The sequence below is a fragment of the Helianthus annuus genome, chromosome 9 (assembly GCF_002127325.2).
Source record: "Helianthus annuus cultivar XRQ/B chromosome 9, HanXRQr2.0-SUNRISE, whole genome shotgun sequence".
In the NCBI taxonomy this organism is placed as follows: domain Eukaryota; kingdom Viridiplantae; phylum Streptophyta; class Magnoliopsida; order Asterales; family Asteraceae; genus Helianthus; species Helianthus annuus.
Window position 1 is genome coordinate 63,338,463 of NC_035441.2, and position 15,245 is coordinate 63,353,707.

The 15,245-nt window shown below is 35.0% G+C and overlaps 1 protein-coding gene and 1 long non-coding RNA gene across 29 annotated transcripts; one reads left to right on the forward strand and one right to left on the reverse strand.

Moving 5' to 3' along the window:
* Positions 1-316: 316 nt before the first annotated feature.
* LOC110877874 lies at positions 317-6,383 on the reverse strand. Of its 28 annotated transcripts, none has more exons than XR_004866745.1 (15): positions 6,253-6,381; positions 6,072-6,125; positions 5,911-5,962; positions 5,387-5,505; positions 4,560-4,584; positions 4,432-4,494; positions 4,217-4,352; positions 3,958-4,108; positions 3,804-3,868; positions 3,373-3,549; positions 3,258-3,304; positions 903-1,649; positions 742-813; positions 587-658; positions 317-504 (listed from the first exon to the last, which is right to left on the reverse strand). It is a non-coding gene; the product is annotated as an uncharacterized LOC110877874 (long non-coding RNA). The 28 variants fall into 28 exon arrangements; XR_004866747.1 differs by having other exon boundaries at positions 4,432-4,499; XR_004866742.1 differs by having other exon boundaries at positions 4,432-4,584; positions 5,914-5,962.
* A 677-nt stretch (positions 6,384-7,060) lies between these two features.
* Positions 7,061-9,220, forward strand: LOC110877875. Its single transcript, XM_022126096.2, has 2 exons — positions 7,061-7,342; positions 8,229-9,220. Exons 1-2 carry the CDS (start codon positions 7,171-7,173, stop codon positions 9,002-9,004), a joined length of 948 nt encoding a protein of 315 aa, XP_021981788.1. The 5' UTR covers positions 7,061-7,170; the 3' UTR covers positions 9,005-9,220.
* The last annotated feature ends 6,025 nt before the right edge of the window (positions 9,221-15,245 follow it).

Consider the following 15,245-nt stretch of genomic DNA (forward strand, 5'->3'; position numbering starts at 1 on the left):
ACAAACATGTCAAGAGTTCTCGTTTTAACCCACTCAATCGGGTATCCTTCTTTTCATTCCAATCTTTTTTATTGCAATAATTATTCACCAAGGCAAGTAATCAAGAGGAGATTTCCGAGATTCTTAAAGATGTCACAGCTATATCCTCTAGATCCGCTCATTCTCAAGGTAATTCATTACAATTCGATTTAGCACGCCGCAACACGAGGTTAAATCCTAGTTATCATATATAGTACAACAAATTGGAAAGTAAAAAGTGTTATTTATATATAATACTAGGTTATAACCCGGAAATTTTCCGGGTAGGAAAATTCAATTTACAACAAATAAAAGTATATAAATAACACTTTTAACGTTATTACTTTCTAACTTTCTGCAATGCATTAATCAAAGAAAAATGTCATTTTGCAACGTTACACAAGATTGTAAAATGCAAGTCGTGTGGGAACATACAGCGTGAGTTCCTGGGGCACTACACCCAAGAGATGATTGTACGAAAGATCTCTGCAAAAAGAAGTTTTTTTAATAATTATTTTTTACGTTTTCAAACCGAATGAAGCGTATGAATGGACGTATGATCACTTACGTGTCCATGACACTTCTTAAGTTTCTAAACTCGGCTGGTAGATACCCGGAGAACTCATTCCGACTCAGATTCCTATTGTTTTACAACAAAACAAAAATATGTGATTAAGGGATAATGATGACATATATAAGGTTAGTTATTGAAAGTAAAATTACAATTTCAAAAGATATTCCAAATCACCAAGCGGCAAAGGGATCGGGCCGCTAATTTTGTTGTTAAAAAGGTCCCTATTTAAAAAAACAAAGAAACAGTTATCACAACCAAAAGACCGATAGTTCGATCACGTTAAAGTCATCAACGGTTTAGAACAACTTACAATGTATCCAAGTTACCAATCCGAGACAGGTCTTTCGGAATAGTACCCACGATGTTGTTTGACGAAAGATTCCAAACCGTATAAAAACATAAATCAAACCATGTTTTTAGTTTCTTACAATTTGTCGGTGTACGTCAAGTTTCCGATTATCGGAGGAATTTGCCCACTTAAATTATTGTAACTCAAGTCCCTATAATACCAACGACATTGGTAAAAACTAAAACCATAAATTTCATGTTGTGAATACCAAAAATAGTATAGAATCGCTTACAAAACCGCAAGCGCCTGCATGAGTCAAGTATAGAATCGCTTACCAAAAATACTTGAACTTGGCAATGTGACATTTGTTCTTCGATTAATTAATTGCAGAAAGTTAGACCATCCAATGCCAAGTTCAAGTATTTGACTACTTTTCTTGAATTTATAAATGAAAAAGCTTAGAAATAAGTAAAAGCATGAACAAATAATGCACCACTCCGTGTCTTAGTAAAAATTGATGGTACAATTGAACACTTAATTGAGAATCAAACAATTACCTATAACTAATGGATCAAAACAAATAAAAATATGTAAAGACTACTTCTCACCAGATGAAGAAGACTTCCACTATTCCCTATTCTCAGTTACAGAGATTCCTGTAGCATCTCCTTGCACTGTTCTAGTCCGCAACATCATTTTCACTTACCGGTTCCCTCCTCCAATGCCATGTCAAAGCTGGAACTTGGTCATGAGATGATACTCTCATGGCTACATAAGATAAAAATACTTTTAAGAATGTTAGAAAGCTTAAGTAATGTTTTTTTATGAATCACACGAGAAACAATTTTAGGATTATATTTAAGAATGTTAGAAAGCTGTATTTTTTACTGGCTAACTCAAACAGTCTAAAAATGGGTTGCCTCGTTAACTTGCTTAGTATTTTGAAAAATATTTAGATTCTTTGTATAAGGTTTACAAATTTACATATGTTCATTATGATAGAGAAAAGAAATACAGGTTTGCACTTTAAATGTGCATATCGTGTTAATAGAATAAATAAACTTGCAAAGTGTTTTGTTAAGTATAACAAATCTTAAACGATATGAGCTCAGTCCAACAATCCATTCACTTTTTTTTTATCTTAGTCTTCAATTCATTTCATCCTAAAGTTAAAAAAAGACAAAAATAATTTAAAAAAAAAAAACAAATTAGGGCACTATAAGTTGGAGAGCATTTTTGAAAATAAAAAATAAAACATGAATACTTGAAACAGTAACAAAAGGCATGGTTAATCCATATGCTTAATCAGTCCCTACATGTCTTATAGAAGACTTAGCTAAAGAAAAAAGGGGTTGACCCATTGGTCATATATCATGAAGTCTCTATATTGACTGATGTGAATAAAAAGGGCATAAATTTTTTTAATTTGTCAAACATAACAAAAGGCATAGTTAATCCATATGCTTAATCAGTCCCTACATGTCTTACAGAAGACTTAGCTAAAGAAAAAAGGGGTTGACCCATTGGTCATATATCGTGAAGTCTCTATATTGACTGATGTGAATAAAAAGGGCATAAATTTTTTTAATTTGTCAAACATAACAAAAGGCATGGTTAATCCATATGCTTAATCACTCCCTACATGTCTTATAGAAGACTTAGCTAAAGAAAAAAGGGGTTGACCCATTGGTCATATATCATGAAGTCTCCATATTGACTGATGTACTTCAGGTACTATATGTACATCGATTAAGCCATATGCTTAATCACTCCCTACATGTCTTATAGAAAGCTAATTATACTCGCAAATTGGTTTATATCATCTATCTATCAATAATAGATCGCGAGTCGTAAAAATTTCATATTTCTCGTGCTTGTGAAAGTAAGAGAAACACACCAAATTTGATACACCCAATGACCATCTTGTCATATGCCTGGATCATAAAACTCCACCCAAGGATTTGGGTGTTCCAAATTCAGCTCTCACAAAAATGCTTACTCCCGTGCATAGATCCTTCTTAATCCATTTACATTGAATATACTTTGATTATACTCTAGTAATATGTAGTTTCTATATCATACATGTGACACATTATCCACTCATTACAAACTCAAAAAACAGATATAAATGTTTGTGAGTTGGTCCAACTCGCCTAGACACGTTTTGCCAGTTATTAAACCCACACAACCTATCTGTTTCGCTAGCTATTGGCTACCTCAATCTTGTCAAATATCTTGCTTATGCCTCCAATTGATGAATCACAAGCCCTCAAACCATAAATGCTAGTGAATCATATCCTAAATGCTTAAAGCACTCCCTATGCTCCTAGATATAAGTCCAAACAAAAACAAAGATCAAAAGTGTGATTAACTTACATGTAATGATGGAAAGCATGTTTTCTCATCTTTAACCCTTTTAGGACCTATTGAATTTAGGTTTAAAATATGTGTTAGCATAGAAAGGGGGAGTGTGAAGTTGAAATAAGCTCACCAGGCCCTCAACTCTGATCATAGCAGAGAAATTCCGAGCAACTCGAACAATTTCCGGCAGACCGATACTGAGATTTGGAATCGCAAAGGTTTGTCTAAAAGAAGAATGGTTGCGACTTACGAGGTGACTGCTTGATATCGGGAAATCACAAAGTAGCAAAAACTCACATCATATCACCTGAATCATTGAATCGGCATCAGCAAACGACAGATTATTGAATCGGCATCAAAAACAACCCAGGTAAGATATCCATGCTGGCACATAGCTTAGAAAACCACAAATTTCGTCTCCAATAAAAGTCTAGTTGTGGGTCACTTTTAAGCAAATTAATGAAATGATGATAAAAAACCAAGCTATGATACACAATGTTTATGAATTACGATGATTCATATTACTATAGCACTAAAAATTTAAAAAAAAAAAAAACTAACCAGAACGCATGTCTGATTATCCACTCTAGCATGTTGATAACATGTATTCCAATACATGATACCTGCTGCAGCATTAAGAAATTGGGCAAATTAATAATTAATAACTTAGATAAAAATAAAACTAACATATAACTTGAATGAAAAAGTACTATACACGTGACATCATTTGGTATTCCTTGGGCCATTAATCCAGAGCCAATAGCCATCCGAGATGTGGCTGCTTTCCCATATGCAGTAAATAAGAAGGGTACATGTTCATTCCCATACCAAGTCGTCTACAACTATAGCAAGTTGATCACCTATGTCTTAATGAAAAGACATGATTTAGTTATAAAATAAAAAGATAAAAATAATAATAATAATAATAATAATAATAATAATAATTTCCAATATAAATAGATATAATTATTTACCAGTAATCATCTTCACAAGATTGAGAGCTTGGCAATGCTCTTAGCACTGTCATGCCTAGGTGGGTCTAAACGACTAAAAGTACAACAAACCAACAAACTACCATGGATCACCTGGTCTCAGAACTGTCATACGTTCCTACAAATTTATCACGATGAGTAAGGAATCATGATGAAACATAAAACTATAGAAGGGTGTTTGAAAAAAAAATGCTGACCTGTTTTGCAATAGCCAAAAAAATGCAATCCACATTCCACAAATTCATCAATCATCGCGTTAACTTTCCTTGCATCAACAAAGGGTCAGGTAAATCTATTCAAATTTAACATAAAAGATTGCACTTACCAGTTCAGGAGCACCTTTGTTTGTTCTATGCGGGTCAGCATTGTCATCCATGTAAGTCAATGATATAATCAGTTTGTGATGCATGTTATGCATAATCAAATTTTTCAGGTAGACATGAATAGTTATAGTTATTTTTCTATGCATTATATTTCATTTTTATCTGTAATTACGATGAAAGATGCATGCTACTATGCAACTATGTAGTACACGTCCGAGATCAATCAAGAGCACATCCCAAGGTAAGTGCAGAGTGACACAAACCAAACTTAGTTTAAATAATGGGTTAATTGAATCTTGTTATGAAACAAATCAATAGTTTGGTCAACTATAGCAGTATGGGAACTTGAATTAAAATAATTTTAGTTGTCTTAATGTTGGATGTCAAGTTCTTTTTGTCCCTAGATGCGTGTATTTGACTTTTGCAGGTCAAATGAGTTACCTTCTGCTTGTGAAATTTATGGATATTATTGTCGTTCGTGTTGCAATTTGAGAATTGTATCATAGAATGTGAAGCTTTCAAAAGTTATGGCTTTTTAAATAGGCTTTTTAAATAGCAAATGTATATGCACAGATGACAAATCATAACAAAATGGCTTTAACTATTGTTTGATTCCATTAACAACAACTACTGTATAATCAAAACTATTTATGATATGAAAATTAATTGCTAATGGCCAAGAAGGAAGTATTCATCACTTTGCTACATTAGAAAGCTTTATCCTAAACTTTTATATTCTCGCTCGCTCTATCACAATGCAAATGAAAGATATACGAATTGAGAAAAACAAAGCTGTCAAATTAAGTCTTACCAAAATAAAAAAATATACCTAGCATTTGATCGATTCGACCACGACGATTGAGTTAACAACTCTAGAAAATATCTCGTTGTCTCTCTCTATTCCTCCATCTTCCCCTCTCTTTCTTATTCTACCTTCCATCAAGGTTTCTGCAAGTTCAATTATATCAATAAAAAAATCCATTAAAACTCTTAAATCTTGAAACTCGTAAATTAATTTGACAAATATACCCACAACTTAAAACCCTGAAATTCATCATCATTTTCTATTATAACTTATCATCTTTATGATAAAAAAAAAAAAAAAACATGTGAAATCTTAGTTGAATAGAAGTGTATACAGAGTACCTCACCTTGAATCATGAATAAGAATAAAAAATTGATGTTCTAAAAACTTTGAATCCTGACCCGACACCCACACTGCTTTCTTTTGATAATCTCAATATATGTAACATAACTTAACAAATTAAAACCCTAATATGAACTAATTGGTAAAAAAGAATGTAAGATGAACAAAAATAAACAATAATATTAACAAATCAATGTAGCCAATACCACATGATCCAATCGGCTTGAATCGCCATCGGCTTCATCTTCTTGTATCGTTCTTCAATAATTAAACGATCACGCAACCATGTATAAGTACCCTAATATGAATAATACAAAATAGAACTCCAAATCTGAAAAATAAAGATTTAATAGAGTAGAACCCTAACCTAAAGAATACCTCACTTGCAGATATCCTCAGTAGAGATTTTCGAAGCCTCAATCTGAAAAATAGACAATACTTAGCAATGAGGAAACACAGGATGAACAAAATCAATCTGAAAAAAAAAGACAATAAAATAAAAGTTAACATCAATCGAACATTTATGCCAGAATCGAAGTTGTTATTACCTGTGTTGAAGTTGTTATTACAAGAACTGAAGTTGTTAGACAAGAATCAGAAAGAAAATTGATACTTTAGGGTTTGAAATAGGAGACGATGTCGAGCAGTGGCATCAATTGTCAATTGTTGGAGGAGGAAATTAGGGTTAGGAAAACCTGGGTTGGATCCTTGAGCCAAACGGGTTTTACCGGTAATTTCACCGTCGTGCCTACGGGCGGGTGGGTTACCGGGTTTTCCCCGGAATTGGTGGTGGACTCGGGTTACTCTCGGAGTACTCCGTTTGTCCAGTGGGTGCCCCGAGAGTGCTCGGGATTGAGTTTGTTGGCCGTTCAAAAAAAAAGAGAATATATATGTGGGTGACTCAAATCCAGATTCCGACCCGAAAAAGAAACGGATCCCGCGTCCAATATTTGTTTGTGTATTTAGAAATGGATTCCCTCCCAAACTCACAAAACACCTCAACCATAGATTGCCACATCATCAAAAAGCTTCAAAATCACATGCCACATAGCCCAAATCCATCTCATTTATATTTATATATTTATATTTATATTTAGATTAATCTTTTTACTATGTAATTTCATTCCTTACTTTGCATAATATATACTTTTGATCCAATTAGCTGCTATTTATTTTGATTTTCTTCTTGTAACTCATGTATTTTTGTGTTTTGTTAAAAAAAACGAATACTCGAGCGGGTTTAATACTTTTTTCTTAACACTTCGGTATAAATTTGTCGAAAACTGAGTCTAATACAAAATAGTACTATTGATACTAACATCAATGACAACGTTGGTATTATCATATTGTATTCTGACTTTAAACCAAGTGTTATATCGTACCGGTGTAGAGAGTGAGTTTCCACTGCGGATCACACTATATGTACACATAAATAATACGTACACCATACGTTGACAATATACATTATGTCGACGTCCGGTGACGTACCGGCACCGGCTGTGGTGTCTCCGGTAAGCAAGGTCAAGTTCCTCTGCAGCCACGGCGGCCGGATTCTTCCTCGCCCTGCCGACGGCCACCTCAAATACGTCGGCGGCGAGACTCGCGTCATCTCTGTTCTTCGCAACATTACGTTCACCGGTATCGTTCTCTCATCCTTTTAAACCCTAATTTGTTCGTGAATCGCATTGTAATGTTGTTAGGGTTTACTTTAACGTAATAATCGTTCGAATCGTTTGTTTATACATGATGTGTGAATAATATACGATCTGATCAGGAATTTGAAACGATTATGACGATAGATAGTGGAATTAGGTTGTTATTGTTTGTGTTTTAGTCGTAGAAATGACGGTTTTTCGAAGCCATACGTGATCTATGAATAATACATTATCTGATCAAGAATTTGAAACGGTTATGATGATGAATAGTGGAACTAAGCTCCGATTTGCTTAATTTATCATAGAAATGACAGTTGTTTGGAATCATGAATACGTTGATCATATTCATGATGGAAGAAAATAGGAAAAATCTGCTCCGATTTCGTTAATTTGTCATCGTTATGCTCGAGCGTTTATGATTACAGAAATGTCGATAGATAGCTTATTGTTCTTACTTTGAAATGATAACGGGTCAGGTTATACGCACATCAGTGACATACTAACACAAACCACTGACAGATATGGTCGTACGGGCTGTATGAGGGGTTATGCGGGGTCTTATGCTGTTTATACCGACTAATCATGCAGGCCATAGTGTTTTATATGGCAATATGAGTTGGCATTTTTACAAATCATAAGGGCGTATGATGTGTTTGACTGACACAGAAGCGACTAATTTGAAAGCATGCAGCACTAAGATATGCCATACAGCCCAATATGACCCTTTTTCGCCTTTTATAGGGGCCGTGTGATTTTTTTAAACTTTATATGGCGAGTATAATCTTTTATCACTTTTATACGACCCGTGATAACTTATGAGAACATCATCAGAAACTCTTTGATTTCTTATTACTTATTTAACATTTTAGATCTAATGAAGAAGCTTAGCAGCCTAATAGAAGGTGATGTGATACTTAAGTACCGATTAATCCCTGAGGACCTTGATGCATTAGTTACTGTAAAATCCGATGAAGATCTCCGCCACATGTTTGAGGAATATGACCGCCAAGAGCTCATCGGAACACCACGACTCAGGACTTTTCTCTTCCCAGCAAGTCCAATCATTGTTGAGAACCCGATGGGACCGATGGACCGCTACTCTCTCGAGCAGCGGTACATCAATTCTGTCAATGGCATTATTGTAAATCCAATACCAATGTATAACAGAAACTTCAGGCCTCCCACAGTTAACACTAGCCAAACAAGCTTCACCATTTCATCTGCCTGTTCTTCCCCTAGAACACCATCCGAAAACGCCATTCCCACAGTGGCTGCTGATGTTACGAGCCCTGAATTAGGCGGTTTTCGTAAGGGTGGCGCAATGCCCAGAGCGCGCAGCTCGCCTAACTTGTGCAGCCTTGGTGCCAGCTCACCTAACCTGGGCCTGATGACTAACCAGCAATACCCGTATCACCGCCAACCGCCACCACCCCACCACTACCTTCTACAGCCATATCCCAAACCACCACTAGATCCCAGCCCTCACAAGAATTCTGGTCCTGACCATTTTATGAGGGTGAGACCAACAAACCATTCACCAAACTCTTGCAGAAGCGCGCATTTGGGTTACCAAAAAGGTTCACCTTACGATGAGTACCACGCGTATAACAGGTATGATCGAGAAAGTCCTCCTGGAAGTCGTTAACCGTGTTTCGATTGGTGGATGTTGAGAACATGAAGGCTGGTTTTGCAGGGATGATGAACAAGAATGAAGTGAGCTTGAATTTTGATCCTTGTTAATGTTTGTGGATTGGGTTCAATTGCTTGGATTTTTTGCTGGAATTTTGATAAATGAGTTAACTTATAACCTGAATGAATGAATGAATGAATGAAGAAAGTAACAGATTATAACAGTTTGACATATGTTGATATTTTATCATCTGTTATAATTACCTTACCTTGATTGTTATATTCAAAAGCTAGCATTTTTTTCACGAAAGTATGAAATGAGGATACAATATATCATGTTGAGCATCATGAATCATGATTATTATGGTGTACTAAATTAGAGTTTGGGTTCAACGGGTTATGTTCGTGGGTTTAGGTATCGAATTCAAGACGAACTTCAAATTAATTATGACACATAAGTGGCAGACCCAGAAATTTTCCTATGGGTGCGGAACATTTTTAAAAATTTTAGATCCCTAGGTATATAAGTAAAAAAAATCGGTTCGTATCGGATCGATTCAGGTCGGGTCGGGTCATGTAAAACAAAAGAATATTAAACTAAATTTATATAATCATCAATTTTAATTTTCAATTATTCAAGCCCTAGAAATCGTGTGTAATCACCCTAAAAATCATCTAAACAATGATAAACACAGTCAAAACACATGAAATTTCAAACATATTTAAGAATTTTATTACCCTTTTTCTCCTATAATATCAACTAAAATCATAAAAAAAACATAAAAACTTACCCTTTATCGGATTCCGGTTGGTTTGGTGTCGGACAGCGGTGGTTCGCGGCTACTGATGACATGCTCTTGTGTGTTCGCTGGCAGGAGACGACGCAAGAGAGAGAGAGCGGGAGGAATTCTAGGGGACTATTGGGCTTATTTTAATTATTATAGTTTGAACTTAGGTTAGGTTGGATTTGGATAATGGGCTAGGAATTAATAGGCTAGTTATGTTTAATGAAATAGTGGGTTAAGGTATTGGGTATGTAGGTTAAGTTGGGTAGTATAAGTTTATATAATTTAGGTAGTTTTTTTTTTTTAAATCAAAAGTTTATTAAAAAAAATTAAAATATTAATCGATAACATTTTTTACCTAAGGTGTGCGGACGAAAAATTTCAATGGTGCGAACGAAAAAATCCAAGGGGTTCGGCCGCAATTTTCGACGGATAATAGCATTAAATTTTTTTTTCTAGGGGTGTGCCCGCCCACCTTAGGATCGGGTGGGTATGCCCCCACATAAACCCAAAAACAACTCTAATAAATTAGAAAAAAAAAATATCAAAATATTTAATTTTAACTCTAAATTTGTTAGTGGATAATATAAAGAAAAAGTATTTGCATGAGACACTATAATTAATAACCATTATGTAACTATAGAGCTACTTAAAAAGGAATTTTAAGTGACGTTTAATTATGGTTGATGTGTAATTTTTTAATGAAAATGCTATTACACCAATAATTATATATTATTCCAGGATTAAACCTGGACCTCTTCTTTAACGTACATTTACATTCCAGGTCTCTAAAACATACACTTTAGGTCTAAAATGTAATGGGGTTTGCTTCTATTTAACATAGTCTTGCATAAGTTTTAACATGGTCATGTTTCTATTCCAACATGATCATGTTTTTTTAGCATGATCATGTTCTTTAATAGAAGGTACCTCACCACCTCCAGGTCTTAAAACGCAATTGAGTTTCACATAGCCATGTTTCTGTTTCAACATGATCATGCTTATGTTAAACATAATCATGTTCTTTCAGTTTCTAAAACGTACTCGAGGTCTAAAATGCAATCATGTTTCAACATGATCATGCTTATGTTAAACATGATCATGTTCTACTCCATGTCTAAATGGGTTGGGTTTCATAACATAATCATTTTTATGTTTTAACATGATCATTTCAGTTTAGTTCTAAAACGTACCTCACTTTCTAGGTCTAAAACGCACTTTCACAACATGATCATGCTTTGTTTTAACATGATCATATTAGTTTCCTTCCAGGTCTAAAACGCAATGGGTTGGCTTTAACAACATGATCATGTTTTGTTTTAACATGATCATGTCGGTTTAGTGTACCTCACCTTCAAGGTCTAAAATGCAATGAGGTTTCACATGGCCATGTTTCTCTTTTAAAATGATCATAATTTTGTTTCAACACCACTCCAGTACACTCAAGGTCTAAAACGCAATGGGCTAAAAACACAAAAAGATGTGTTTTTTTCATTGTGTTATAAAACGCAATGGATTAAAAGCATAAAACAAACTTATTTTTTATTATATTATAAAACACAATTGACCTAAAACACAAAGAAATGTTTTATTTCTAAAACACAATAGACTAAAAACACAAATAAATGTCCTTTTTCTAAAACGCAATAAGCTAAAAACACAAATAAATGTCTTTTTTTTTCTAAAGCGTAATGGACTTAAAACAACGAATTGTGTTGTTTCTAAAACGCAATGGACTAAAAACAAAAAAAAAATGTGTTTTTCATTCTTTTATAAAACGCAATGAATTAATTCAAAATCGTAAAACGTAATTCAAAAATTTCTTACACAGATCGAAGGCGATTTCTTCGGATTTCTTCAACGATTGACGAAATTTGAATGTTAGGAACAATTATCAACGATCGAATTGAACGAATCGAGTGATTTACTTCAAAATCACGAGAAAAAAAATGAGAAATTGTATAAAATTAAAATGGGTTTCTTCAAACAAGTTAAAGAACACGTTGACTGAGTGTTTGAATCACTGATTGATGACGAAAATCGCACTATGATGTAGTAATTATTGAATAGAAAGTGAAGAAAAAGTTTAAGATGGTGGGTTTTTGAAAATAATGGGTTTTGAAGTTGCAGGGAAAGAGGAAGGGAGAAGATGAGATACGATTGACTAAAATATCCTTTCCTTTTATTTTTCAATTTTACCACATCTCACAACCTCATTGCTTCATATCCTTCCTACCCAAACTATACTTCTTATTTGATCATCTCCCTCACTCTTAAAACCAGCTTTTGTGTGAATCAATTGGTACCTATATTACTCTAAAAAATCTCTTCAATTTTAGAAATGTCGTTAATATTATAAGAAAAGATTTAAACAAAGGGTCGTGCGAAGTGTACAAAGGATTAATATAGATTGCATAATTATTAACATAAGTTACATAATTATGTTATATAAGTTGCGTAATTAGTTATACAAGTTGCGTAATTCTATCACTTCATACGTAATTATTTATTATTGTGCGGAACTATAACGCGGAAGGCCTCATGTCGCTTGTTGGTGGCTTCATACGCTTCACATGTTAATTTTCTAAGACCATGTGTAGTGGTGGGTGAACTTCAAGCTCCTCCCTTGGGCATGATCCAACATGTTGCTACCTAGTCAGGAAAAGGGCATTATGGGATTTGAAGTTAAAAATGGTGTAGTGGTATAACGCCCCTTGCAATGATTACACAATTATTTATTTATAATTTTTTTTGAAAAATAAAACAAATAATACTTTATTAAATAATTAAATAAATAAAAATTCTCTATATATTAAAATTCAAACACAATGAATAGTAACATCGTCAACGGTGTAAGCAAATGGTATTGGGTACCAGTATCAAATTTATCAAAAAGGGTATATTTTCGGTACCGAACCGGTACCGACTTTTGACATTTTCGGTATCAGTTCGGCACCGGTATTCACCAGTTTTTACCCTCATCAACGGTATAAGCAAATGGTATCGGGTACCGGTATCAAATTTATCAAACTTTCGGTACCGATTTTTGACATTTTCGGTATCGGTTTGGCGTCGATATTCACCGGTTTTTACCCTCAAATACTGGAACAGTACCAGTACCGACCGGTACCGAACCGTACCGTACCAGGTATATTCCATACCGGTATCCACTTTTGGGGATTTTCGGTAACGGTATTTTCGGTACCGGTTGGTACCGAGCTCATCAAATCATGTAGCAACGTAGCAACGCAAGTAATTGCACCGTAGTAAACTGTATTTCGTTTGAATGAGGTTTTATATACAAAAGAACTTATTTTGTTTTCTTTTTTGTATTTTTCTATAATGAATGAATTGTAGCATGTAAAATTAACTTGGATATTTAGATTATTGATGAGCAAATCGTGTCAAATCCTGTAATCTAACCGGTATCGTATCGGTACCAAATTTACGATACCAATCATTTTCGGTACCAATTTGGTACCCACCTTTTGGCGTTTTCAGAATCGTTACTTTGGGTTCGACATCGGTTTAGCACCATACATGTATTTACTGATTTTTACCTTCAAATACCATAACATATCGTATCGTACCGAACATTTTCGGTGCCTGTACCTAATTTAGATGATTTTCCGGATCGGTACTTTCGGTACCGTTACCGGTACCGAGCTCATCCATATTTTAACGTCTTAGCACCGTAATAACTAAACCGAAAACAATCGCATTTCCAACGTGTAGGACGTGTGGGTTCTATTATTATATATTAGATTATTTAAAATCGTTTTTTTAGGACGGAGCGACTATCATTACCACGTCATTTTTATTTATGTTTTGATATTCTCTATCTACTTGCCTTTGCCAACACGCGTTTTCCAAATATTAGGTCCCCGTCGCAATGCTCGGGCAGAAAATCAACTAGTTAACTTAAAAGTTAATATAACAAAAACTATATTATTTCGTGTCCACACAAAATTAAAGATATCAAAGTGGATACGGTGGTGTAGGTGACTTTGGAGGACGCGTTTATTTTTCAAAACCATTTTTAGTAAACAACAAAGAAAAGTATTGTCATTTTTGATTAGGTTATCTACTCCTTCCTTTTTCTTTTTGGCTGATAGTGATTTCCATGGTTGACCAAAACAATATTCCAGATCTTAAGATCATAAGGTGATCCGTAGTAGGGCGTTATGCCCGTAGATAGCGCCGGAAAAACGCCCCGAACACCAAAACTCTCGGCGTTATGAATGCAATTTGGAGGGAGGGCGCGAGATATATAGCGGCGGTATGGGGGAGGTTTTTAAAGATTGGACCAATCACAAACAAGCAAGGTTTTTATAATTAATTAATAAAATTGAAAATTAAGAATTAGGTAATGATGAGTAGGGGCTTTATGACTACGGGCTCTAGTGATATAACGCCTCATAAAGCCCCCGTGTGACGTGGCATGACACGTGTCGCATAACGCCCCACAAGGGGCTTTATGACTACGGATGGCCTAACAATTAAATGACTGAAACAACTATCCACAACTCTTCACAACATCACCCTTTTCATCTACAATCTTTCATAAGTTCATAATCAATGGCTGAAATCGTGCTTTCTGCCTTCCTGGAAGTGCTCTTTGAGAAGCTGGGCTCTGCAGCTTTGAAAAGCATTGCTCGCTACAACGGAATTGATGCTGAGATCAAGAAATGGCACAGATCGTTAAGGCAGATCCAACGTGTGCTTGCTGATGCTTCTCAGAAGGAGATAACAGACAACTCGTATTTTAAACCCGTTCTTGTAATAAATATGTGAGCATGTGAACTTGACTGATCGATTGAATGTTATGACGTTACGATGTATAATTATGTAAATGTTACTAATTAAGTGATTACGTGAATTATGTGAACTCTATGACTTATGAATGTGCGAATACGTGTATGTTTGAATAACCCGAACCACACAACATTTACACTCGTACAAGCCTTTGGGCCGTTTTGCTTATAATCGGACTTCAAGGGCAGCCCATTAAGGGCCGGCCCATTCCTTCTCCTTTTGGCCGTGTAACACAACCTTGAGGGTTGTTGTTTCTCTCATTTGTTACAAACGTATCACACACACAAGTTCTCTGAAACCCTAGCTCTCTCTCTCTCTTTTGCGTGAACACCGACGGCACAAGATCAACCCCTTGCTTCGGATCATTCTCTCCTACTAGTGACCGGTTAGTGTTGTATCATTTTGTTTATTGATGATTTCATGATCTCATGCTTGAAACTAGATCGATTAGGGTTGTTGATTTAATGAAAATATGATCTATGTGTTGATATCTTGCAAGTAATCGGTTGAATATAAGCTACTAGCATGATTGTTATGATGATAAATACAATCAGATTGTAGTTGTGGTTAGCTTAGAATCGAATGTAATGATATAAAGAAATCGGCTGTTATGATTTATATTGTTCATACAATCGGCTTGGACATGAATGCTAGGTT